General features: G+C 35.9%; 3 protein-coding genes across 5 annotated transcripts; 2 read left to right on the plus strand and 1 right to left on the minus strand.

Annotated features, from left to right (window-relative positions):
* Nucleotides 1–544: 544 nt before the first annotated feature.
* On the minus strand, nucleotides 545–9,324 carry LOC130741040 (DNA mismatch repair protein MSH4). 2 transcript variants are annotated; one of them, XM_057593808.1, is made up of 24 exons: nucleotides 9,067–9,315; nucleotides 8,125–8,328; nucleotides 7,967–8,002; nucleotides 7,758–7,870; nucleotides 7,258–7,303; nucleotides 6,731–6,777; nucleotides 5,708–5,815; nucleotides 5,563–5,638; nucleotides 5,174–5,246; nucleotides 4,943–5,088; nucleotides 4,764–4,849; nucleotides 4,010–4,149; nucleotides 3,761–3,900; nucleotides 3,623–3,673; nucleotides 3,200–3,263; nucleotides 2,680–2,823; nucleotides 2,532–2,599; nucleotides 2,401–2,459; nucleotides 1,921–2,077; nucleotides 1,782–1,834; nucleotides 1,610–1,708; nucleotides 1,274–1,388; nucleotides 1,078–1,200; nucleotides 545–865 (listed from the first exon to the last, which is right to left on the minus strand). In XM_057593808.1, the coding sequence occupies exons 1-24, from the start codon at nucleotides 9,130–9,132 to the stop codon at nucleotides 701–703; spliced, it is 2,379 nt and encodes a 792-aa protein (XP_057449791.1). In that variant the 5' UTR covers nucleotides 9,133–9,315; the 3' UTR covers nucleotides 545–700. The 2 variants fall into 2 exon arrangements, with proteins under 2 accessions (XP_057449791.1, XP_057449792.1); XM_057593809.1 differs by lacking the exons at nucleotides 545–865; nucleotides 1,078–1,200 and having other exon boundaries at nucleotides 1,232–1,388; nucleotides 9,067–9,324.
* A 2,029-nt stretch (nucleotides 9,325–11,353) lies between these two features.
* LOC130741043 (phosphatidylserine decarboxylase proenzyme 1, mitochondrial) lies at nucleotides 11,354–16,252 on the plus strand. The gene is made up of 12 exons (XM_057593811.1): nucleotides 11,354–11,627; nucleotides 11,721–11,809; nucleotides 11,967–12,020; nucleotides 12,150–12,215; nucleotides 12,801–12,861; nucleotides 13,015–13,124; nucleotides 13,222–13,469; nucleotides 13,825–13,931; nucleotides 14,245–14,312; nucleotides 15,182–15,259; nucleotides 15,658–15,780; nucleotides 15,952–16,252. Exons 1-12 carry the CDS (start codon nucleotides 11,480–11,482, stop codon nucleotides 16,111–16,113), a joined length of 1,314 nt encoding a protein of 437 aa, XP_057449794.1. The 5' UTR covers nucleotides 11,354–11,479; the 3' UTR covers nucleotides 16,114–16,252.
* A 1,902-nt stretch (nucleotides 16,253–18,154) lies between these two features.
* On the plus strand, nucleotides 18,155–21,867 carry LOC130741044 (VAN3-binding protein-like). Of its 2 annotated transcripts, none has more exons than XM_057593813.1 (7): nucleotides 18,155–18,684; nucleotides 19,198–19,565; nucleotides 20,181–20,571; nucleotides 20,885–21,064; nucleotides 21,164–21,213; nucleotides 21,306–21,363; nucleotides 21,467–21,867. In XM_057593813.1, exons 2-7 carry the CDS (start codon nucleotides 19,284–19,286, stop codon nucleotides 21,703–21,705), a joined length of 1,200 nt encoding a protein of 399 aa, XP_057449796.1. In that variant the 5' UTR covers nucleotides 18,155–18,684; nucleotides 19,198–19,283; the 3' UTR covers nucleotides 21,706–21,867. The 2 variants fall into 2 exon arrangements, with proteins under 2 accessions (XP_057449796.1, XP_057449797.1); XM_057593814.1 differs by having other exon boundaries at nucleotides 18,155–18,652.
* Nucleotides 21,868–26,636: the final 4,769 nt, after the last annotated feature.

The following is a 26,636-nucleotide window of genomic DNA, read 5'->3' on the forward strand; positions in this document are numbered from 1 at the left end:
CGATCTCAATTTCGTTCACCTTATAATTCTGTTCTCACCATCTAGCCTACATTGCAACTCGTTTCTCAGCTTCCAGACGACACATTTCCTCCTCTTTCTATTTGAGAAGCAACACCTGGAGTATTCATAATTGAAATCTTCATCCCAAATGAATGTGAGAGGTGTTATTGTGTTAATGTTTGAGATCTTTAGTGATACGTGGCTTCATCCCAAAGCAACACCTTGATTCTTTGTTTTAGCATTAGATCTGTAGTTCTTCACTGCTACATGGCCCTCATCGTAAGGGCTTCGTATTATAGATTGTTTATGTAGTAGGATTAAAATTCCGTTTTTTTATTAGCCTCCATCTTATATGATTTGCTTCTATGTGAATTTGAATGGGAAAGGAGGGTGATCCATAAGGAAGAGAAAATAGCAGTGGCTATGGGTTGAGTTCTGAGGTGGTGGGCAGGGAAGGGTTGTTGGCGGAGGCAGGTAGCTGATGATGGGTGGTGGTTGAGAGGAAAGGAAAAGAGAGAAATATTTCTGTTTTTTACAAACGTAATTAATTGAATATTTCTGTTTTTCTGCTTTAACAAAATTTTGTTATAGTGATGCAATTTAGTACAGTTCATTCCAAATTATTTTAATGAAAGATGCATAAGCAGAAAGAGTGAGGAACTGTTCAGCCCATAAAAAAAAGATTGTTTTTTTGCCATCTTCAAAGCTTATGGTTGAGGCAGGTTTCCTTAAGATTTCGCAAAGCTTGCCGAATCGTGTCCTCATCTTGATTAGAATATTTCAGGCATAATAAGCGTTGTGCAACATGATATGCCCTCTGTATAGAATGATATTGCAAGCAATTGACTTTCATCCTCCTCATTTCCTAATGACACATCAAGTCCATATCATGTTAGTACTCATTTTATGTTTGACAGTTAGCTCTATAAACTCAATAATTTGTCAACAGATATCAAAATCAAGCAAAAAACAGTTAATTAACCAATTTAAGGAACCAAGTTTAAGTATCTTTTCTTTTTTGCCTACTGCCTAGTTTAGATTAACATAATATTTTTTTTTAAGTGTGGTTATAATCACCTTCTCTGAAATCCTAGATGTGATCATTCTGGCATTCTCAATAACCGGACTTGGTAATCCTGCCACTTCTGCTAAGAGAAGGCCATAATGGGGGATATGCTTTGGTCCTTCTTTAAGTTGAAACTAAGAAAAACAGAATGTCAGTTAGTGGATATTATTCCCAACTCAAGAAGAAAAAAAATATAACAGACATCACCTTGAAGTCTAAATGGTTGTTTTTCAAGTCGACGTGAAAGTGAAGAATTTTCACGTTGGGATAGATTGTAGCTAATTCTGCCATGTTCTCCATATGAGTGGCAAATATGGTATACCTGACGGCGAAGAAAGAAAGAAGAAAAAAAGTCAGGACAATCCCAGAAGTATAGTTGTCTATCAATTACAAAAACCTGTTCCTTCGATGAGTGATGACAATCCCACATAGTAAAGGAATTTTTAGAGCAAACTAAGACATTCAATTTATTAGCTATCAGAAACCCATGTCTTGAAGTTGCTACAAATGCCTACTGATAATTGAAAATCAAGAAATAATTACGTTTTAAGTGACAAAAGATGCTCGCAGCAACTCCATGCAATTGCAAATCCATCAGACGATGAAGTAGCCCTCCCAAGTTCATCCATAACAACCAGACTCCTGCATCCAACAAAAATATCTAGCAAAAAGCTATCATGTTTACCTGGAGTGAAAAGATCAAAAGGTGTGTTACCTATGTGAGACATTTTGCATGATGAAAGCTGTCTCCTTCATCTCTGTCATGAACTGCACAACCAGATAACTTCATATATAATTCAAAACAAAATGAACAGGATCAAATAGCTTCACAATGAGCTGTCTAGAAATCATACTGTGCTCGAGTTTGATTCAAGATTATCAACTGCACCCATCCTCGTAAACATACGATCAACCACCCTCAGAGTTGAGAAGCGGGCAGGAATATAACACCCAACTTGAGCAAGAATGACTATGAGACACACTTGTTGAAGGTAAGTACTCTTTCCACTCCTGGGGGAAAGGAATACAGAAAATAAATCTCAAAACTTGACATTCTTCATGTAAACATTTATACTCTTTCCATCCAGACAAGCTTTTATGCATCATTAAGCCTAGTTCCACTTTCAACATTTATAGTTCATCAGAGTTTTCAAAGTAACATACTCTAATTGCATTGTTATCTTTTGTGCTTCGTTTGCTCATCAATAACAGGCCAATAGGTGTTTCCTTAGCATTCAGCCAAGATTCGCAAACAAATTTTACAGACCAGTTAAACTCATCTGGATCACCAAATTTAACAGTACTCGTTGGATGTAAAACAGAAAATTTCTTACATATTGGGCCCGGTCACAATCACCATATTTGAGGCTTCAGACAGAAATATATTGTTGGGCTGCAATGCAAAAGATTACTTTACTAAAAGAAATCCTTCTAAAACAAGATAAGTGTTTTTTTTGTTACGTACTACAAAGTCATTGTGTATGCTCTCCAGGATCGGATGTCTACCAGAATCAATTGCCATTGGTCCATTCTCTAGAAAATAGAGTGAAATATCAATTAAGAAGTTCTCCATTGAAGTGCAAATATGTTCCAGAAATTACCAAATTTTTTACCTGTAAATTCTGGTCTTGTATATCTATCAACAGGCTTTGTGGAAATCATATGTGCAAATGAATTCACAATCATATCCAACAAGCAGAGCACCTCAGCAAGCAGTGTCAACACAGAGACATTCTCACGAATGGCATCCATAAGTTCTGCAATTCCATGATATTAACGAGTTGAACAAACATAACAAGAGACTGTTACATGTTAATGCAGATAATATGCATTAGTAATAAGATAGGACTCTGATGTTGAGAAGTTGGGCATCTCATTACTTCTTACAAAGGCCTACAACTTAAAATTCCTTCCTAAATCCCATGAGAAACAAAGTTTATTTAATGATTGGTGATGGCATGCAATAACCTGAATTTTCCCATTCAAAATGATTTTTCATTAGTTTCCTTTCTTGGCACTTGACAAAGTCAACAAGAGTTGTATAATTCATGCACAAATAAAAAAATAGCAAATATGCTGAGCCTGTGAAAGTTTGTATTGTCAGTTGGCACATGTCAGTACATCAAGTACTACCTTCCAGACAAACCTCTGTTCTTGTATAGCATTCTGCAGCTGCAGATTTATTCCTAGCATTCAACTGCGAATTTTATTAAAATAAAAGAAGAGACTTTTCAAGAGCCCAAACATGCTTCCAAAAAAAGTAACATCTTATAGAGTGGTAACATATCAAACAAATGCCTCTACATTTTATGTGTCATTTTCGATCAGAAGCTTGGACTATGTTTCAGTTTGTGTATGAAAACTTATAAGCGTCCTTAGCATATGAGCTGTCTTATGCATGTACATTAGTAGAACTATAACCAAATATGAAATATGTTGCCAACCAAGTACAACTTCAGGTCATGTGTGTGTGTGTGTGTGAGTATTATCCGTTGGCCATTATTTAAGTTGAACAGAATAATATGTTTATAAAATCCAAATGAGTAAGTTACTCACAGATGCTAGTTCCAGAGTTGAACAATGAATGTTGTTCCCATGTTTTACAACCTAATATAAGTAAAAAAGAACATTAGGTTCAGGGAGAAGAGAACTTTAAAAGCATGTTCTTACAAATATAGCCCCAAAAAAAGTAACCTGAATAAACTTGCTTGGAAGCTTTCCTTGAACATTCTTCTGTGGTATAACAAAGTGGAATCCCTGCCTGTTTTTAAAGATAAGCTTTAGATTGGGCAACTTGAATTCCTCTCGATAATTGTTTGCAAGATTGTGGATGGCTGCACAAGTAACATCAAATGCTTTAGGAAAGCCTCATATGGTATGTCATAGTCAAAGGGATGACACTATTCACAAGAAAGAATACTCAAGCAAGGAAATTTATAAAACCTTCACTGGTTTCACAAAACGATCTTCGTGAAATATCCAAGAGACCATCAATCCCTGCCTTGACAGCAAAGCATTGCTGAGTGCAAGCAACAAAAGGAACCCGTGCATGAAGCACATCTTCATCAATAATCTCCCCTATCCTGTGACAAAACTCCCAAAGACATGAGAATTGAATGTAATTACACCACATGATGTTTTTATTTATAATATTGTTAGATATAAAACTATTGATATGTCTCCACTTAACAGCTTAAGCTTTGTGCACTGTCCATTGGGAAGGTTTGTGCATTGTTCATTTTAAACCAAAGGGACTTTGGTTGGTTTAAAGCTTTCAATCAAATATCCTAGATTTAAAAGCAATAGATAGAAAACAAATCATTTGTATCGTAGATAAGGATTGACCTATTGTACGCTGTGTGTTGTACAGAGAATTAGGGCAGAGCAATTCCTATTATTCAGGAACTATATCACAGAGGAAGAACATTTACATGAATATTTACTTTGTCATGCCTTTGCAATATGGAGAACATTAACAAATACCTGTTTGATTATTTGATTTATGTAATATTTTACTTTGAATATTCTAGTCTGTCTGCCCCCCTCATTTCAGCTTCAAACAATACTTTTTTTATAAGCAGCTTCAAACAATACTAACTCAAGTAATAAATGGATTTGCATATAATGCATTAATCATCTAACACGTAACTGTTGCATATGGCCATATATGCATGGCTAGAAGAAAATCTAAGCATACCTTTCCTTAATACGATCATATTTTTCATTTGCACAAACTGACTTGTAGATATTTGAAAGAAGGGAGCTTTTCGCATCCTTAAGCACCTGATATATCAGAAGAAAGGATCTTCTGTAACCAACCTCTTCTCTTTATTTGATTACTTTAGGGACTCTAATGTGGGTTTGTGAGAGAGGTACCTTAGACAGTAAAGGAAGGGCATCCAAAGCAGTTTTAAGGAGGATTACACTCGAGACAAGCATTTGACTCTTTTTAGCACGATCAACTGCTAGGGCCTCAATTGTATCTTTCTTCGGCTTAAAGCAGAAGTGGCATAATACTCTATCTGAAACCATACAGTTATGTATTACCACCGAAGATTTATAAACTACTTAAAGAATAGTGTCTGTTCAATTACTATCCTCAATTACCAGTCTCTTTTGGAAATTTACGCAAAACCTGACAGAGGGCGAAAAATAGTTGTTCATTGCTCATCAGTTCATCCTAAAATGAAATATTATTAGAGGACATATCATAAATTCATAATTAATATATAAAGGAATAATGTTGACACCTCTTTCAGGTAGTTTTTGAGCTTACAAATTCAAATCAAGATACAATTATGAGAGAGGAGACAGTATCTACAAGCACAAGTTCTAAATTTCATGCAATAGCACTGAAGGTTAAAGAATAATAATATATGACTGAAAATCTATAATAAGGGTAGACTTATAAAAAGCTCAAAATAGTAAAAGAATTGAAAGGCTATCAAATAAAGGGTCATAAAAGAGAAATTTGAGTAAGTGTGATTGGCACTGACTAGGCAATCAAGACGAGCACTGATTGTTTCAATGTCTTTTAGAGGCTGCAACAGATTGGCACGAAGGAGCCTGGTCCTGGAGGAAATAAATACAATGTCAATCAACTAATGCTGCATCTGGAAACTTGTGTAAATCATCACATACCCTCCAATAGTTTTAGTTGTCTTGAGCATGTGAAACAGACTTCTTTTCTTGTTGTTTGTTCCCAGTAGGGCAGAATGAAATGGCTCGATAATTTCCAAATTTTGGACGCTGCCATTAAATGTTAACCACAATATCCATTAACACAGGCTAAGTAGATGCTATATGAGATGTAAATTGGACTCCATACCCAAATTTTATTATTGAAACTTGAAAGAATATCTTATTATAACAAATCATATTTTTTCATTAAAAGCGCATTCAGTCCTGTCAGTTACCATAAAGTCTTGCTATTTAATTTGAAATAATATGTTTGTCTTCTAAAACAAATATCAATTCCTATATAAAAAACTCAAGTCCTCATAACTCGTGTGTGTGTGAGAGAGAGAGAAAGAGCGAGAGAAGTTTATCATCATCCTAACAAACCTAACGCAATGTGCCAAAAGAGTCTTACGATGCAAATGATTTGATAAGTCATAACCGCTCGTAAAAAGATTAAAATTGGTATTAGGGAGAGCTAATACAATTGGTACTCTGATAGGCACTGGCACCAGATTGAGAAGAAGAAAAAATTATTCAAAGAATCCTTATTTTCCCTAAGCCTTCCCAAAGTAGGATAGAATCAGATTAGGGAAGAATTACAAAGAACAATGTTGCTGAGTTGGTTCGACTAGATCATCAGCCTACTCCAGAAATTCCTCGAATTCTAAAATTGCTTCCCTCCCTCAAAACATCCCTTGATGACCTAACTGCCCTATAGTGCCAGTTTCACTAGTTAGTTACAACTGTATCACTGGGTTAGTTACAACAGTAACTACAAGTTAGGATCCCCTACAATTCTCCTATTTCTCCTCTCATATGCCTTCTTAATAGAGGGTCTGTTCCTATTAATTTCACCCAGCGCTCACCTCCCCACACTCTTTCTTTCCCTCTCGACTAGAGGTTACTTGTGACTTGTGTCTGTTAATATAATGCATCACCATTCACTAGTAAAGAACAGCTACAAGCTCAAGCAAGCAAGCTTACCTGGTTGCATCAATATTCATGTGATCAAATGATCCATTGAAAGTGACCTGAAATGGTAAAATGCACCCAAAAAAATTGATGACTTCAATCCTCAATATACTAAATGCAGATGTAAGTTTATGTAAAAATAGAAATGGGAGTTTTTCGTATAAGAGTTCGGGCATTGACCACCATCCTAAAGAACATTAATGACTCAGGGAGTAGCAAATAGTTGGAAGTTTACTACGTAAAAACTAGGATTTTGCCTATTCGAAAAAGATACAATGCTTCTTGGGTTTTCTTGGGTGTGAAGATTTGCACAATGCGTCTGTATGCAACCTTATAATGCTGCTTGCATGATTCTTCCACTCAAATTAACAACACATTATAAATGGTTGCTACAGTCATGCTTAAATGGTGCCCCATGTATCATTGTACATTCTTGTATATAAAATTTTTCATTAAGATACAGGCAATGCTGATAAGATAAACAATATTGACTTAAAATTAATAGTTTATCGATTAATGAACAATCATGCAACACGTACCGACAACGAGTGATTTGTAACAACAACTCCTTTTTCTGTTTCCGTCCTGTGCAAGCACAGTCAAAACTTAGTTGCAGGCAATCCAACAGTACGAAGTGAAATTGGTAGTAACGTATATAAATATAAGTGCTTACCAAAAAATAAGGCAAATACTAATGAGGGGCCCAAGGAGATGGGTTAAGAAACCAAAATTTTAGTTTTTATTGAAAAGTACAGCACTTAATGTTACCAATACAATAAATGTTGCTCTTTTCAATAACAAAATTCTCATTTCTTGGTACCTTAACCTAGCAGGACCCAAACAATAACAAATACACACACATCAGAAATGTACGTCTGGATAATCTAAAAAACAAATCTAATAAAAATGGATACTGGCGCAGTGAAAACTTAGAAGGTGAGAATGCACACCATAAACAGTGCTAGAAGTTCCTCCTCTAGCATAAACCAAAGTTCAACATTCAAGATATTGTCTACCTATATCTGAGTAATGGAAATACCACTTTAGGGTGGCGGCAGCAGCAGCCAAACAGAGATAATACTGCTTGTAATAAGTGTCCAAACCAAGTGCTGAAGGATCCTTAGCAGCAAGGCTTTTTATTAAGATAGCGCCCTAAAGCACAAAACTTCAGTGCATTTATTTATTATAAAATCCTAATCTTGAAATCAACTGAAAGACAAAATGTATGTAATGATTCTCGAAGTGGACCTTTGTGTCATCAAAACAACAACGGGCAACCACTACCTGCATATAGAAGGACTCCAAATAAAATGAACATCGAAGTGAGACATCACGCACGAGAGTTTTGCATTGAAAGCACAGCCACAGGAAAGGATGAAGGGAAAAAAGAGAGACGGTGACATTACCTTCTTGACTGAACCATAAAATCTATCAATAAAATCTGTAACTGCAGCTGTAGAGTTGGATGCTGACTTGTTTGGAGGAACAATGATCACAATGGGATCATAGAAATGCAGCAATGTCTTTGTGTTTTGATAGGAACTGCTAGTTTCAATATACTGAGAAAGGTGCAGAGAAGCTGATCTCAAGTCAAAAGCAGCTATTCCAACCTGTCAGATGATTGATAGATTTGATACCGGTCAGGCATTACAAATTTCAGTTATCTAATCTAAAACCAGTTCCTTAATCTGTTATAAAAAGTAATACCAATATGCTTTCAAATTCCTAAAAAAAATTATCCATTCTTTATCAAGTTACAAAAATAATTAACATCAGAACTTTGACTGCATCCCCATATTTTGTCATGATAACCAACATTGTATAACAAAATATTTTTTCTATTCAGTTTGAACATACCTCATCACACTAGAAAAATCATTACAAGCAAAAGTCCTGTTGTGATGATCAATAATAAGTGCATTTTACACATTCTGATGCAATCCTCCATTTACATCTGTTTGATAAATAGCTAATCAAGTGGATATGAAACTAGTTTCCAGCTCCAATAACACTAATCATATATTAATTAAACAGTGACGTTGCACTATGTAGCGTGATTAGCGTCAGAAATTGAAAATCAAAGCTAGGTTTTCGTTTCTAATGCTTGCTGGATTGAAATTCCTACCACGTATTGACAGTAGTAGTATAATCCTGGAAGTAATATGAATTTCGAACAATCAACTGATAGAATGATAAGGATTTGAAAACCAAACAATAAGCGACTACATCGATCGTTTGCTAGGTTGAACAGAAAAGTTGAAGCAAAAGTAAAATGAAAAGGAACTGGTGATTTTCCTATATTGCATGGAAATGGAAGAATGTTAATCAAAAGAATCGAAGATTGATACCTCTTTCGCTCTATTCTCGATGATGCCGACGACGAAGCTCGAACTCTCTCCACCGTCATCTTCCATTGTTGAGTGGTTTCAGATTTCAGTAGATTTGAATTTCGTTTCTGATGCGAACCGTGATATTGGCGGGAAGTTATGGAAGTTCAAGTACCAAAACCTTTTATAAGAAGAGTAGAAGACCATTGTTCATCAGCGAAAGCGAGAAGACTTTATTTTCTTTCTTTTTATTTTTTACACTCATTTTAAATTTGGTAAAGTTACAATGTATATTTTTCTTGTTGAATTTTTCTGACTAAATAACGTGACTTAAGCATCTCCAATGCACTTACTTAATAAGATTCTTATTTTTAAGCAATGTTGCTTAATTTGGAGGAACGGTTGAAGCAGAATGAGATGTCTTCTTGTTGCTTAAATAAGCCAACAATTGCTTATTTTGTTTCTCCTTACTTTTACATTAATTTTTTTTTCCCTATCTTTCATAAAAAATCATATTTAAGTGTAATAAGCAACTATGATTGGAGCGAAATCTGCATGACTTGCATCTTATGAGACAGTTTGGACCTACCAGAATAGTGTTTAAGCAACCCAACTAGAAACTCATGGTTAGAGATGCTCTAAGCCGAATATTATCCAGGGAGACTAAAATATATGTATTTCTAATATTTTAGGGGTGTAAGCGGGTGTGGTCTGATCCAGGAATCCGATCAAAGAGATTCGAACCAAACACATTATGGTGGTTGGATTGGATCATCGGTGTGGTTTTATTTTTTTACTGCACCCAATCACCATCGATTCGAGTATTGAATTTGAGGATTGAAAGACCGATCAATCTGAACCAACCTAATGAATTCATAATTTTTTTTTATATATTCAGCCCAAACACTTCAACCTATTACATTCTCTATTTATATTTATAGATGTTGGTTTTTTTAGATTATATGGATTTTTTTATTCTGTAGAAAAGCTTGACTCTTTTATTTATTTATTTTTATAATTTTTCACCTTTTTAGAATAATTTTTGTGTAAAATTCAAAATAATATTTTTTTATTTAAAATCTGGCTATCCGAACCAATCCAATTGAGATCGGGTTAATACAGCTCAGGTTTCGAGACAAAAATCAGGAAATCCAAATAACTCAAACCGAACATATTTGGTTCATTCGGATATTTAAACACTTTAAATCCGAATCAATCCAGTCTGATTACATTACATCCTACGATATTTGAGATTAGGGATGACAATGAGTAGGGTTTGGGTAGGGTACTATAGTACCCATCCCCATACCCGTATTTTAAAAACATACCTGTACCCGTCCCCATACCCGCGTGGGTAACAACTTCAGTGGCCATCCCCGTACCTTATGGGTACATATATGCCCGTACCCGTACCCAATACCCGCAATTTACTTAAATAAAATATAATTTTTCGTATTTGCATTTTTCAATGAAAAAGAACATGATTGCTATTATAAAATAGAAACACATTAATTAAAAATACAAAACATCATCGAAATACATTAAGTATAAATTCAACACCTTAGTCTCAAAATATAACATAATATAACGTATGTATGAGAAAGAAATAGTGTATGATAAAGAAACGGCCTGATGATGATGAAATAGGGTTTGTATCAGAAGTTGAAAAGATTTAGTGGCAAGTTGGAAATGTATGATCTTAGGTTGGTAATTTCCAATAAGTTTCTTGATAATTGCTAATCAATTAAAACTAATCTTTTTTTCATTTATAGGCTATGATTATATCAACCAAAAGTCAGATTTATTAATATATTTTTCCTATAATAATCTCATAGTAGTTAAGATTTTCGGTTTCTAACCAAATTTAAATTTAAGATATACTTTTAATTTTAAAAAAATTCAGTTTCTAATATTTTATCTCTTTATAATAAAATTTGAAATGTCAACACTCAACAAGTTTAAATAAAATTTTAAAGGTATTGTTTTTTTTTGAAACAAAAGGTATTGTTTAAATTTATAGAGAAAAGTATACGGTATATAAGTTTTATTAATATATATATATTATATGTATATAATGGGTGCGGGTATGGGGCGGGGTGGGTACTATAGTCCCCATACCCACTAAATTTTGCGGGTAATTACCCATACCCAACCCCATACCCATATAGCGGGTTTTTACCCTACCCATCGTGGGTATTTTTTGTGGGTACCCACTGGGTCTCGTACCCATTGCCATCCCTATTTGAGGTGTATTTCAAAAATAAAAATTTAAAGGGACCAAAATCAATAATTTGTTATTTTTCTGGGACCGGAAAGATATTCAGCCCAAACAAAAGAAAGCGATTCAGAAACGACCGCAGAAAGAAGTGGCGGTGAAGCAGCGGAGCGCCGCATAGTAGCTGTCTACGCCTCGCTTCCACCCCAGTTTTCAACAATGAAATATAGAGTTCCGCACAGGTTCCCTGTATTCCCTCACCATTTTCGTTCCCTCACCCACACAAAGCCCTTCACTTCCTTCACCAGAAGGTTTCTAACCCCTCAAGCCCGAGCTTCTTTCAATGGCGGAACCGGAAATTCTCAAGGTCAGTAGTTACTTCTTTCAATTTTAATGTCATATTTTATTATGTATTATCCACATTCAGAAGCTTTGAGCTCATTGCTATGAGAGTGTGCAGGGGATTCTTTTCTTCTACCTGGGGCCACAGTTGCTACCATACTCATGCTTGGTGTTCTTCATGCCAGAAGACTCTACGATGACAAGAAGGTGCTATTTCGATTACTCATCAATTCATTCATACTGTGTTAATATGTTTAGCTTTATTATTAGATTTCCTGTTTAGGTTATCTGTTTACTCAATTGAAGCCTGATATGATTTGTAGTTTACTTGCTCTATAAAATAATTTGTTTACTCTTGTGGCAGACTGAAGAGATGCGGGAAAAAGGAATTGAGTTGGAATTCCAACCTGATGCCAAGGTATCATATTCACCTTTAAACAACCCCACCTAAAAAATAGAGGATTTTTTTTTGTGTGTGTAGTGTGTGTGTATCAGTACAATTATTCAGTTTTAATTCTGAGACCTGTGTTTTATGCATCAACACTAGGCTGCATTTTTTAGATTACTTCCGCTGCGTTCAATTTCTAGATGTTGGGGGTGCTTGACAAATGTGGTAAGAAATAACTTAATCTTTGCATATCCTTTTTCTAATATATATTTATTAAGATGTAGTTTTATTTATTTTAGTTTTTATGTTCGCCTTTTTGTTCTCCTTCTATTGCTACCGATAATTAGAGTATGGAATATTCAGAGTGATGTAGAATATGCTTGCTTTAATTTTTTCGACTACAAAAACATATGTTTTCTCAATGGAAGGAAACCCTTCCTTTCACGTTCGATGTGCTTTGGGAAGTGGAAAACCACAAAACAAAATGCACATAAGCATAAGAAACCTGATGAAGAAATACAAATGGACTTTTTAATATGGACAAAAAGGAATTATTATTAGAAGGAAAATACATAATAAATGAAGACAGGCAGTGCAGGGCTCCTAATCAGGGGGTTAAAAAGTATGTACAAGAAGATACAACAATGCATCATATTTTTAAACTTATATATTTTCACTGATATTTTTCTCTCTCTTTTCTATCAATTCAAGCCTGACTCTATTAAGTTTGAACAGTCCCCATTTTCTGCAGTGTTGTATACTCTACTGTTATATTATTTATGGTTTTACCTATTCCTGAAAAAATTTCAGGAAATACCAGTGTGGTTAAGGCCACATGTCTACAAAGCTTGGGCTCGGGCATTCCATTCTAGTATGATAGTTTTGCCCTCTCTATATTAACATTTTCTTATTTTCTTTCTTTATTTCATTGTAATAGGCCTTTATAGTTTATAGCAATCATGTCATGAAACTAGCAGAATATGTTGGTGATAAACTATGATTTTAATTCTTATCGATGTCTCAGATTTGGAAGAAGCTGCTTTACCTCTGGACAAGTATGCCTCGTTAAGGGATTTTTTTGTTCGTGCTTTGAAAGAAGGTTCCAGGCCTATTGATGCTGATCCACAATGTCTGGTAACTGGTACCAGCTATTTGAAAATCTCAAACATCTCTCTGTCTATACCATTTTCAGCTGATATATAATCTGCTTGACCATGTATATTTTCTGCAGGTTAGTCCTGTGGATGGTACAGTTTTGAGATTTGGGGAGTTGCGGGGAGCGGGGGCAATGATTGAACAAGTTAAAGGGTTTTCATATTCTGTTTTTTCTCTTCTTGGTGCAAGCCCTTCTCTTCCAACAACAGCTGATGACAATATGCAAGAGGAGCATCGCGAATCAATAAAAACTGAGAAGGGCAAGAAATCTTGGTGGAGTGTTTCATTAGCTTCTCCAAAAGTTTGGGACCCAAGATCATCGTGGTAATTTGTTGATGCATTTCTAATGCCTTCTGCTGGCAATGTCTTCATCTGGTTGTAAGCATTGGCATTTAAATAGGATCTGGTTATTGATGGAAATCACATTGATATATTTATTTGTTCATCAACTCTTAAATGTTAATCATGCATCTACTGTTAATGTTTTTTTATGGTGCATATGACAAACTTAAATTTTAAACTTCGTGTAGGTTTTAAACAGGGGCTTCTAATAATAGAAACATATGATTTATCATTCTGTTTGCTTGCTCCTACCTGAGGGTTCCATTTTACTTTTTCCTTTTATAATTAGAAACATAATGCGTGACAGTCCATTCATTATTGAATTTTTCCATTGCAGTCCAAAGAGAGGCCTTTTTTACTGTGTGATTTACTTAAAGCCTGGAGATTACCACCGGATGCATTCCCCAGCTGACTGGAGCATTCTTGTGCGCAGGCATTTTGCTGGTAAAACATCTCATGCAGACCTTATAAGCTATAACTTCTTCATTTCAGATTGTTTTTCCTTCTTTCTTTCTCCTAGGCACCTTTTTATGTTTGATTACTAATGACTAATGAGTAGCTCAGTTGGAGGTTTTAGATTGAGGCTGGATAAGTGTTTTATTAAGCTCTGGTAATCTAAACTACCTCTGATTTGGTATACTATGAAAATAATTAGAACCAGTAGGTGAAAGTATGAGGTAGATGCAGCACTCTAATTTATTTCTAATTAGTTTAATTATATTCTTATTATCTGTTTGGTTTATTGTTTGTGTTGCAGGCCGTCTTTATCCTGTGAATGAACGTGCTACAAGAACAATTAGAAACCTCTATACTGAGAACGAGAGGGTAATTTATATTTGATTGCCATCGGGAGCATAATGTGCCGATCTTCTATCAGCTTTTATGTCAAGGCCTCAGTTTTACTAAGGCTAAATTATACTTTTGGTCCTTTCCAGTTTGGACTGTGCAATTTTGGTACTCTATTTTTTCGAACTAATTAAGTCCCTATATTTTAAAAATTAAGAAAATATGGTCCTTCTATCAATTTTTGTATGCCAAAAATAGTTAAATTTTTATTAAAATATTTTATGGTTTATGATGGAGTGTGATATAAAATAATTTCAAATTTTAAAAGTAATAAATTTAGTGAAAACTTAATAAATGTTGAAGGATTTTGTAAGGTGTGAGATTAGGGTTTAAATAGGTGAAATTTGATGTTTAATTTTAAGTAAAATCTAATATTTTGATTGGTGAATTTTAGTGGAAGAATGTTTAAAAAGATTTAATTGAATCAATTTGTCAATATTTCACTTAGAAAATGAGAATTTAAAAATAGAGTAAAAGTGATTGAGGACTTAATTGTAATAATTTAAAAAATTGAGGGTGTGTGCTAAAAAATTATTGGATGTCCAAAATCACACATTAGTTATAGTAGAGACTAAAGGTATAATTAAGCCTTTTATTTATTTTTGCTATCTAAATAGAAACTGAACTTGTGATTTCTATCTTAATTTTATCCACTTTCACTCCTTGAGTTAATTTCTATCTTATTTTGATGGGGGGAGAGTTAGTTTTAATAGGTCCTACTTTTAATAGGTTTATCACATTGGTATTTTATTGTCAAAGCCTATGTTTTGCCCTGTATGTTATTTGCTTTTACTTCTTGATTGATCTGATTCATGACTGATTAATTTTTTTCACTAAAAACTGTTCAGGTTATTCTTGAAGGTCTGTGGCAGGAAGGGTTTATGGCACTGGCTGCAATTGGCGCCACAAATATTGGGTCAATTGAGGTTTGTTCATAGCTCCTCAAGGATGTAATAGTAGTACTCTAACTTAGTAAAATCAGGAGCGCAACTTCCCCTGAGTATAGCCTGGGATATATTGCAAAGGGTCAGCAACTCTGGGAAAGACTAAAATAGCTCTCACTTCTCAGTTGTGCAAATCCTACTTTTCTTTCCCAATAACTAGTCATGCTATATAATCTATCTATATCAGCTTGCATGGACCAACAAGCTTTCTTTTTAAAGATAAAGATACAAGAACTGAAAAAGAAGAGCCAGCAACCCAATATTTAATGATAACCTATTGGCTGGGATGACTTGTCTGTATCTACTATCTACAGTTGCTAATATTCTGTCATTACTGGCTTTTTCATTAATTGACATAAGTTTAAATTTTCACATGGCAGCTTTTCATTGAACCTGAACTTCAGACAAATAAACCAAAGAAGAAGTTACTACATTCAGAGCGACCTGAAGAGCGAGTTTATGATTGTGATGGTGTTGGCAGAATACTCAAGAAAGGGAATGAGGTTAGAAGTGTGATTTAATTTTCTTTTAGAACTTTTGTGCACGATTCACTGCTAGGGATGGTAGAGCTGCTGTCGAATTTCGGTTCCTTTTTGTTTAGGGTACTTGAACTACCTGTGAGCTGTCATAATAGATTTGGCACAATGTAGCTCTTTGTTTTCTTTGATCTCCAGGTAGGTGCTTTCAACATGGGATCAACCGTTGTACTTGTTTTCCAAGCTCCGATTTCGAAACTGAATCACGAGGGTGATTCATCACAGGACTTCAATTTCTGTGTCAAACATGGGGATAGAATTCGTGTTGGTGAGGCTCTTGGGAGGTGGCATAGTTCGTAAGATAATTTTGTGATTAGCTATTGATATTAATCGATGTATTGACAGTGTTTTCATTGTCTAATTAATGTGTTTTGTGGTAAATATAGTAGATTTGGGAGTGCCATTTGCAATTCAAAGTTTAGCACCTTTTGGATACAAACTGAAGAGCACTAATTGAAGTTTATTTAGTGCATTTTCTAGTAGATAAGCTCTAATAAGTGTGTATTCAAATGGTCTCTAGATCATCTGTAGAAACTTTTACTATGAGGTGAATATTCTAGACCTGGCAGCCATAGAAAAAACCCTTGCTTAAAACCTCAAAATACTTAAGCCCCTAAAAAATATTATGGCCCAAAAAGTATTCAAAATATAGCCTCACATTAAAAATTTATTGAATACTTAACAAATGATATTAATATATTAAAATTATTTATTTATTATTTTTCTATGTAAGTTCTCTCATCTTGATAATTCTTGATTATAAGGCTCAGAACTCAGAAGTGTCCAATTTTTTTTTTTTTGTCCTTTGAGAGGTATTAAACTTGTTTGGGAAACTGTGGTTATCACTTATCACTCCTTACAAATGACCTTTTCTGAGTTTGGTCTTGTGACTTCACTTTTCCACGGATCTAACTTACCTACCAGGCTACCACTAGACTAAAACCTTATCCAACTTGTGGGTGTTGAATTTTGTTTAATATTTTGATCAAATACAGAACATTGTAATTAGGAAAATACTGTAGGAGTAGGCTATAGAACATAAAGTGATATATGGATTTGAGAGGCTCATATGTGGAGTACACGCCTTAAACATTCAATTTCTGGTCGGATAGGAATATCTGGTGGGTATGAAGTAACTTTCAAGTAATTTGGTTCATGATGATGTGCTTAAGACATTGTCACATGAATTTGTGGGCCTAACTTGCACGATTTAAGCTCCGTACTAACATGAACACATTCTTGTTCTACAAAAAGTTTATTTTTTCAAATGGACCATCGAAAACGATCGTTGCTGTCACCAGAACAGCTCATTCGCAATAGTGAGCATATATTAGAGTGATTTTCCATTGAAAATGAGACACCTCGTTACCTAATTAATTAATTGTTGGCTCATTTACTCAATATTTTGCATGTTCCCTTACTAATTTCATATGCCAAGCGCCAAATTTGTGCTCTAATGTTGTCGAAACATAATTCTTCAAAGACTTAATATTTTATTTTTCTTTTGTTGCATGACCATATTAGGCTCCGTTTGGAAGAACTTATTTGAGCTTATCTAATAGCATAAACGCTTGTGTAAGTGTTTGGGAGAACTTATGCAAAGAGCTTATGGTAGGTCATAAGTTGTTTATGAAAAAGAGTTTATGCTTATATATAACTTATTTTTAATTTATTTCAATAATTTTTTAAAAATAGCTTATGAATTAATGCTTAACATAAGCGTTTATGGTCGCTTATGACTATAAGCGCTTAATTAAGTTCTCTCAAACGGAGCCTTAATCCTCTTGTGTTTTCACCTGAAATTAAATAACTATTGATTCCCTCTCGTACAATTTCAACTTAATAATTCTGAAAGAAAACACATTATCCAAAGATATTGCGAGGGGGCTAGGAAGGAAGATAACAAAACAGACCTCAAATCAAATGCTCCACCGTCCAAACTAAAGTCCATTATGCACAGCACAGCTATTGGTTGGTCTTGCATTGCTCACGCTTTTTTTTGTCCCAATTCCAATGTATATATCCAACAAACCGAAAGTATGTACGTAACGCGCTAAACTACATATTTATAAACCCTAAAAAAATATCAAGGCTCAATGGCATTTTTCCCCCTCTAGTATCATTAGTATAATCAATTTTCGTGTTTTACAACGAGCGATTGTGGTTCCTTGCATTTGTTTGATTTTGCAACTATGTCGTATTTTCATCAAAAACTAAATGTAAAAGACCACAATCGTTTGTTTAAAACACGAGAACGAGATGTAAGATGACAAAATTCAACACAATAAACAAATTCATCAATATCTAATTAGGAGATGTATAATACAGAATTTAAAGGGGATAAATTTTATTTTTCTCTTGGGCGCGACGACCCCATTTCAGAACTCAATTTCATCATAATTATGATACTAGACGAACTAAAAGTGCTATTAAAATCTAACTTGAGGATAGCTCATATGTGTGATAGAACTGATTCTCATGGATGCAAACTTGCTAAAACTCATGTTGTAAAATGAAAGACACATCACACATCTATTTTTTGTTGTACCATTAGTTCTCAATCTACTATCACTCATACTTTTCATCGATAACAGTGCTCTGCATGAACCACTACCCGCTTCTCCAGGACTATGTTTTCTTTAATATACAGCACACACTGTTTTTTAAGCTTAGTTAATATAGGACGGTCTTGGACTGTTTAGATAACTTCCACCTGAAATTGTGGTGGTTCATAGCACAAAATTTTGATCACTCTTCCCTTCAATCTCTTCTGTCTCTCTGCCTCCAAATTCTGTCTCCTATAAATATTTTGACACTGAAGCTGATAATCGTAAAGCAGGTGAAGCTTCTATTGATCACTCTGTATAGCAGGTTTCATTTCATTCTCCGTATCTATCTTTTCACTTTTCTTTTATCAAGTGTACAAATTGCTTCATCAAGTAATCTGGCTATAGAAGTTTGATGAAGATCTTATTTGGGTTTCTTCATTTCTTCTTTTAGATTATCAAAGTTTATATTTCCTTGTGGGGGATGAGAAATTGGTTAAATAATCTGCCTCTGAAGTTTGCCTGAAGATTTTGCCGAAGTTGTACTTGTGTTTAAAATTGACCTCATCTTTTATAAGATTAATTCAGTGAAGATTTTGGAAAATTTGAGTGAAGTTTAATCAGGATATTCTTAGATTTCGGTTAGGTTTGCTCTACCCTTTATAAACATTTATTAGACCATATATCTAGTCAATGTGAGACTTCTCAACATATACATATATGAATAGTGGCGCTGCAAAGTCACTTTTGCTTCTGTTTTCTTGAATCTCTATCAGATAATTTATTTAATACTAACCCTTTTTTTCTGCTTCTTGGATTCTGTTTGATAATGTTATAGGTATTGGACAAAATTGTATACTATACACATAACGATTTGAAGTGACTAAAGCATTCAGAATTTGTCAGATAGTGATAGAATCGAAAATGGAAGGTAGTTTATTTCCACCTTGGAAGAATGAGTCCTGGCATGGGTTAGAGTCAGAGGAGGGTGTGGAGGAACATGAGCAACTCAAAATGGTGCCATCCTTGCCAGCCATACCTGAGCCACCGACACCCCTTGAGCCCATGGAGTTTTTATCCAGGTCATGGAGTCTCTCTGCTTCAGAAATTTCAAAGGCTCTTTCAGAGAAACAACACAAACAAACCTTGCTTCATAAGAGTCCACCACACACTTTAGCAGAAGCTATTTCCAAACCTCAATTAGCAGTAAGCCATTCTCCTCCAACTTTTAACCTTTCCTCTCACAAAATGACCATTTGTAATTGATTGAATTGAATGTATATTGAGTAACAATTGTTTTAAGTGTTCTAAACTTCTAGTAGCATGTTTGGTTTTATGCTGAAATATTCTAGTTAAAAGTTACAAGTTTTAATGTGTGTTTGGATTAGCGTAAGCAAAATTGATTTTGAAGTTGATTCAACTAAAATTACATCCGGCAAATATGAGTTAAAGTTGTGTGATTTATGTTTCGGTACCTTTATGGAAAAAAGTGGTTTTGTAGGGCAACGTTATGCAATTGAGTTATAAATTTTAGAATTAATTACGTAGAAGCAACTATGTGCTAAGAGGATCCAATTCTTGACCAATGAAATCAATTTTACTATCATTTCAACTGGTTAGAATTGATTTTAACCAACTGGGAATGATTCTATTTTCCAAACATTATCTTAGTTTCTGATTAAAGGTGAATTTTGTGCAAATTGTATTGTGAAACCAAACAAGCATGGACCGGATCACAAAAAGACTAAAGAAATTGAAATTCAAAGATGAATAAAAACATTCTTTTGATACATTGTGTGGTTTCATGCTACCTTTTTGCAGCTAGGCAATATCACACCTTCTTCTAATTGTAGAAGAATAGGTACCATTGGAAAATGGTTACATCACAAGCATCGTACCAATACAACAAACATCACAATTAAGAAGAAAGAAAAGGCACGTCTAGAAAATGCACGTGTACATTCTGCTATTTCCATTGCTGGTTTAGCCTCTGCACTGGCTTCTGTCGCTGTAGTAAAGGACCCTTCTAGTGACTCTCACACCAAATTGGATCTTGCAATGGCTTCAGCCACAAAGCTCTTAGCATCATATTGTGTTGAAATGGCGGAGTTAGCCGGAGCTGATCACGACCGTCTGGCTTCTACTGTCAAATCTGCGGTTGATATTCAAACCCCTGGTGATCTAATGACTCTCACTGCTGCAGCTGCAACAGGTAGTTTCTCAATCTATCTACTTTGGGAAAATGTTTGTAAGTTTTGTTATATAAGGTATTGATAGGATGAATGTATTAACTAACTTCTATTTAATCAGAATCAAATCTGTCACTATATAGGCTTGATTTCCATCTACATTGTCATCCAGAATTGATTTTACTCTATATTAGAATTGAGTATGTGAGGTTTCTCAACGTAAAAACAAACTATATAGGCTTCTCTGGAATTTAGAATTAAATGTAGAAATGATTTCCAAACAATGAATGAATATTGATTTTTCCTTGCTACATTATTTTCTTGATGCAATATCAGCTCTGCGAGGAGAAGCAGCTCTTAGAGCTCGATTGCCAAAAGAAGCAAAGAAGATTGCATCTATAAGTCCCTATGACAGAGCAATAGCAGCAGAAACGCATTTGCTTCCTGCTTTTGATGGTGAGAAGTTGGAACGTCATCCTCCATGCGTTGGAGACTTGTTGCAACTCACAGAAAAAGGTGATTTATGAGGACTTAGTTTTCTCTTCCAATAATAATACACATTATTCTATTTGGTTATCATTATTTCTAATCAAAGGTTAGTGCACTTTTTCTCAGGTGCATTAAGATGGAAACATGTCACTGTTTACATCAATAAGAAAAGTCAGGTACACTAATCAGTACCTAACAAACAATGTTCATGTGGTTAAATGTCTTATTCATTCACAGATATAAGAAATTAAATGTCTTGTTTTTTCAGGTTAAACTTAAGATCAAAAGTAAGCATGTTGGAGGAGCTTTCTCCAAAAAGAATAAATGTAAGTGCTTTTTAGCATTAAAGAAACTCCTCACAAATAACAATTATGCACATATCTTGCAATTGGGTATTTTCTAATACAATGTAACATTTGTTGTTACCAGGTGTGGTATATGGAGTTTGTGATGAAGATACTGCATGGCCATATAGAAAAGAAAGGGAAGCCTCAGGAGATCTCTATTTTGGTATCAAAACTGCACAAGGTCTTCTAGAATTCAAGTGCGAGAGCGAGCTCCACAAACAAAAATGGGTTGAAGGGATAGAGTTTTTACTTGGTCGTGTCAACTCTTTTGAAGCAACAGAACGATCTCTGCTCTTTTTAAATATCAGTACCAGCACTTGATTTGTTTGGATTGTACATGTTACATCTAAAATTTTGCCAAACAACTATACTCCTAAGAATGTTATACCTATATGACAAAGAAAATGAAACAATAATAGTCATACTAGAGTTGTTTATGACCCAAGAACAATTAGTTCACAAATAAAAATGGTTTTTCTGTAACTTAATTGAAAGTATATTGTAAATAACAAGCATAGTTCATGGTGCCCTGTTCGTTAATACTACTTAACACTAATTTAATGCCTATTGATAAGAACTAAAAACATAAAAATGAACTCATTCAACATCAACCTCTTTTTTATTTAGAAAAGGTTTGAAATTGTGATCCACTAACACGATTGCTCTCACAAGGTAACGAATTTTGGTTCCCCACAAGCATCCCAACCACAATTGCACTCGCATCAGCCCACATTTGTCGGTAACCCTACAACCACAACAGAAAAGGAGGATGCTTCATTGATTATCCATGACATCCACATTGACACTTTTCCTTGATGCAGCTTCTGATATTGCAATCTGAAGGACAAAGCTTTGAGCAATCTTCATCAAGGGCACAAGTTGAATTTGTCAAGGTTTTGGTAGCTGAGTGTCCTGATCCAAAAGGGCATGCACATTGGTCATTGACGCAAACACTAGGCAACCTAAGGCAGAGTTTTTCGCAGCCTCCTCCATCACATTGGCTTTCACAATCTGCATCACTTTTACATTTGTAAATTTGTTCTTGTGCTTCTACTACCATCCTTCTGAATTGTACACCTGCAAACAAAAACATGTAAACCTTTTAAGCTTCATATTTTTTTATGTGTGATTCTGAAATGTTGTGTGTTAGGAAGGGGAGGGAGAAAGACAAACTAGATGTGACTGTGAGAGTGAAGATGATTATCAAGAAAGCCAAATTGGCTGAAGCTGCGTTCATGTTTAGCTGGCACAAAATTAATATTCCTCTGTTATGTTAAGAAATTTGAGTATCAACAAAGCCAATTTGATCCTTATAGTATTTTACTATTTTAGTTATTCATTATTTAGTTTTGTACATGACATGCATTTGTTAATGGTGTGATTAATTGGTAGGTTGACGTTAGGTTAAACACATGTTAGTAGCTATCAAAGTCTTGGCCCTTTTCCCTTTTTGCTGCCAAGTGCTCTGCTATTACTTGATCCAATTCCTGATTTTTTCCTCTTTTTTTTTTGGTCAATTTGATTTTTTCCTCTAAGAACATCAACCCAACACTTTTTTTGTCAAAATATTCTTTAGCCACTTCAGCCTTCTGGTTGTTCACTTGGGCCTCCCAGCCCAATTCTACTCTAGGCCTCAGAAATTAAACTCGAGGCCTAGCTTCTAAATTATGTTTCTGTGAATTTAAACGTGCTATTCTACCAAAAGCTTGGGTCTTTCTCAGATATGAGAAACTACAGGGGGTATGTTTTAAATGTGGAACCATAGGTCATGAGCAAACGAGCTGCAAAAAGCCCAAGGCATACTCTCTACTAAATCCTTTGATTCCTAGATACACTCAAGCTCTCAGTACCCCTCCTGCTCGTTCCCTTACAAGCCTAGCTGCAGGAAGCTCCACACAAGGGAAAGAGGGAGATAAAGCAAATCCTCAGAAAGAACAACAAGGAGGTTCTGTTGAAGATGCGGAACTTGCTTACTGGAAGGCGAAGCTGGGCTCGAAACCAAGAGGCTTTGTAGTATCTGCTGAGAACACAAGCGAAAAAGCTCAAAGCACTGATGCTCCACAAAACCAACAAACCCCTGAGGATAATACAATAAGACAGAACGAGGAAACACATAACATGGAGGTGGAAAGAGATACTCATTCTCTGAGAGCTGAATCCCCTGAATATTTTGACCCGGAACCGGAGGAGGAAAGACCTCGCTCCCCAAATCTTATAGCGGAATTACATGGCTTCTCTCCTTCTGAAATTTATCGAGAAGACACATCTGAACTGAGAAGAGAAAGTGATATGCCCCCTGTTTACCCCCTCAGATTCAGCCAAAGGCTAGTGGGTGATGAGGTCACTACTAACCAAAACCAGCTTTCCAGCACTGAAGAAGAACAAGAAATAGACGAATATGGTAGTAACCTCTCAAATGAGGCCATTCAGAGGTCAAAGTTAAGAGTTGCCCAGATAAATGCTGACCTAGGGGAATTTGGTATGAGAGCTAGGAATGCAGAAATTATGAAAGCTCAGGGTATGGAACACGCCCCTCTTTTCTCCCAAGCTGTCCTTACCAATAGACCAGCTAATATGATGGAGTGGTATGGTAATCCAGTGAATATAGTCCAACCTACATATGCTACTGTTGATCAAGTGTCCCCAAGCACAGCTCCCTGCACTTCCACTCAAACAGGTGGCATTGCCCCTTACAACATCAGAACCTTCAGAAGGATCCCCCGAAGCATTTATGTAACTAAACATTACACAGTAGAAATTCCAAGTGATGATGATGATGAGGAGCAAAGTCTGAATCCCAACCAACTAAGCCCAAGATGTGAACAATTACTAGCTACGGGGCTTGAGAGCGGGCTAACCCTGAAGAGAGCAAGGGAGAACACTGGGAGGGCAGAAATAATAACAATGGATCAATGTGAAGCAAAGAAGAGGAGGATGGAAGTTAAAAGGAAAATTGTTGAACTTAATGTTACAGAGGCTGAGGAGGCGAGCCAAAACTTGCCCCCTAAGGGGCCATGAATACACTCTGTTGGAATTGTCGGGGAGTGGCGGCGACCCCGACCAGGAATGAGCTTAGGGAGCTGGTCACTAAGCACAAGCCGTCGATTCTGTTCCTCATGGAAACACGAGCAAGGAGGAACAGAATTGAAACCATAAAAGTTAGTCTAAAATTTACACACTGTTTTGTTGTGGAACCAGTTGGACTGTCTGGAGGATTAGCTCTCTTCTGGTCAGATAATGTGGAGTTGGAGGTGGTAGAACATACTCAGAATTTTATTCACTCAGTGATCTCATCTAGAGATGATCCCAGCTCGTGGGAATGTACTTTCACCTATGGAGACCCCAATCCTCAGAGACGGAGAATACTTTGGCACACTATCTCAAATCTAGTTCAGGGCCACTCAATTCCTTGGTGTTGTGTGGGAGATTTTAATGAAATTTTATTCCCCTATGAGAAGGAAGGATTAAGGCCAGCTCAAGCTTCTAGAATACGCATATTCAGGGAATTCTTGCAAAATTCGAATCTGATGGATCTTGAATTAAAGGGCAGCAAGTTCACCTGGTTTAGTAATCCTAGAGAGGGCGTTGTGACCAGAGAGAGAATAGATAGGGTCCTTGCCAACTGGGAATGGAGGTCCCTCTTCCCAAATGCAACAGCTATTGCTTATCCTTCCATCTCTTCAGATCACTCCCCAGTCTATTTGCAACCTCTGCCTAGTACCAGAAGCGGGAAACAGTTTAAGTATGAAATCTATTGGGATGAGCATACTGATTGCAAAGGAGTTGTGAAGGAGGGCTGGGATAGCATTAATGGCAGATTTAACGCGTGGAGAAATCTCTCACATGGATTAATGGCAAGCAGAAGCAAACTCTTAGTCTGGCAGCGAAAAACTTTTGGGGTAGCAGACAAGGAAATTCAGGGTGCAAAAGCTGAAGTCCAATTGGAATTAGATAAAGCTCACAAGGACATTAATTGGGAGAAAGTACATGGCTTAAAAGCCAAGATCAAAGAGCTATGGAGGCAAGAAGAACTCTACTGGAGTCAAAGATCTAGGCTGAATTGGAATCAATTTGGAGATAAAAATACCAAATTCTTCCACGCTACTACCATTCAGCGTCGTAACAGAAACAGGTTGGTCAGGCTCAAGAGTGATGATGGGAACTGGGTAGAAGGGCAGAACAACGTTATGAACGCTTTCCTTGCTCACTACAAGGAAATCTACAAGTCTGATGGGGTACACATGGTAGAAAATTGTCTAGAAGCTGTCCCCAGGAAAGTTACAGCAGGTCTGAATAGACTCCTAATTGAAGAAACTAGTGAGGCAGAAATTGTTGAAGCTTTGAATAATCTGGGCAGCTTAAAAGCACCAGGCCCAGACGGTTTTAATGGCCTCTTCTTCAAAAGTCACTGGGAAACAATTAAAGATAATGTTTGTGATGCTATCTCAGCTTTCTTTAAACGTGGTGAGCTACCTTCAGAGGTGAATGAAACGGTAGTTGCTCTTGTTCCAAAAATCTTAGACCCAGAGAATGTCTCTCAATTTCGCCCGATCAGTTGCTGCAATTTTCTCCTGAAGATGATCTCTCGTATAATGGTGACTAGACTGAAGACTGCATTAAATGGGTTGATCACACCTAACCAAAGTGCGTTTGTGGGGGGACGGCTCATTCAGGATAATATCCTCATTGCTCAGGAGGTTTTCCATGGCCTCCAACATAGAGGCGGGGACCTAAAGGACTGTATTGCTATTAAACTTGACCTTAGCAAAGCTTACGACAGGCTTGAGTGGAATTTCCTTGAGAAATGCCTTGCTGCCTATGGATTCCACCCAACATGGATAACACAAGTCATGACTATTGTTAGAGGAGTGACATACAATTATAAAGTTAATGGGTATCTTAGTGAGAGGCTTACTCCTGAGAGGGGCCTTAGGCAAGGTGACCCACTATCACCATATCTCTTTGTGCTGGCGGCAGATGTTTTATCTCACATGTTATTGAAGGCCAAAACAGAGGGGAAACTAGAAGGTATCAAACTTGCTCCCACAGCACCTAGTCTCACCCACTTGTTTTTTGCAGATGATTCACTTTTGTTTGCTAAAGCTCATCCACAAGAGTTGTACCAAGTTCTGGAGATCTTAAATATTTTCTCTATTGCATCCGGACAAAGAGTTAATACAGCTAAGTCAGATGTCATTTGAAGCTATCACTTATCAGCCCCCAAGAGAACACAGATCCGTACCATTCTAAAG

Source organism: Lotus japonicus, chromosome 2 (assembly GCF_012489685.1).
Source record: "Lotus japonicus ecotype B-129 chromosome 2, LjGifu_v1.2".
In the NCBI taxonomy this organism is placed as follows: Eukaryota; Viridiplantae; Streptophyta; class Magnoliopsida; order Fabales; family Fabaceae; genus Lotus; species Lotus japonicus.

Excerpts from the sequence above, each read along its gene's own strand:
- LOC130741040 (XM_057593808.1), bottom strand. The coding sequence starts at position 9,132 with ATGGAAGATGACGGTGGAGAGAGTTCGAGCTTCGTCGTCGGCATCATC. Across the intron at positions 8,003-8,124 it reads TTTATGGTTCAGTCAAGAAG|GTAGTGGTTGCCCGTTGTTG; the intron begins GTAATGTCACCG and ends TTCTATATGCAG. Across the intron at positions 2,460-2,531 it reads GCATACACAATGACTTTGTA|CCCAACAATATATTTCTGTC; the intron begins GTACGTAACAAA and ends TTTGCATTGCAG.
- LOC130741043 (XM_057593811.1), top strand. The coding sequence starts at position 11,480 with ATGAAATATAGAGTTCCGCACAGGTTCCCTGTATTCCCTCACCATTTT. Across the intron at positions 13,470-13,824 it reads TGGGACCCAAGATCATCGTG|TCCAAAGAGAGGCCTTTTTT; the intron begins GTAATTTGTTGA and ends TTTCCATTGCAG. Across the intron at positions 14,313-15,181 it reads TCTATACTGAGAACGAGAGG|GTTATTCTTGAAGGTCTGTG; the intron begins GTAATTTATATT and ends AAAACTGTTCAG.
- LOC130741044 (XM_057593813.1), top strand. The coding sequence starts at position 19,284 with ATGGAAGGTAGTTTATTTCCACCTTGGAAGAATGAGTCCTGGCATGGG. Across the intron at positions 19,566-20,180 it reads TTTCCAAACCTCAATTAGCA|CTAGGCAATATCACACCTTC; the intron begins GTAAGCCATTCT and ends ACCTTTTTGCAG. Across the intron at positions 21,065-21,163 it reads GTTGCAACTCACAGAAAAAG|GTGCATTAAGATGGAAACAT; the intron begins GTGATTTATGAG and ends ACTTTTTCTCAG.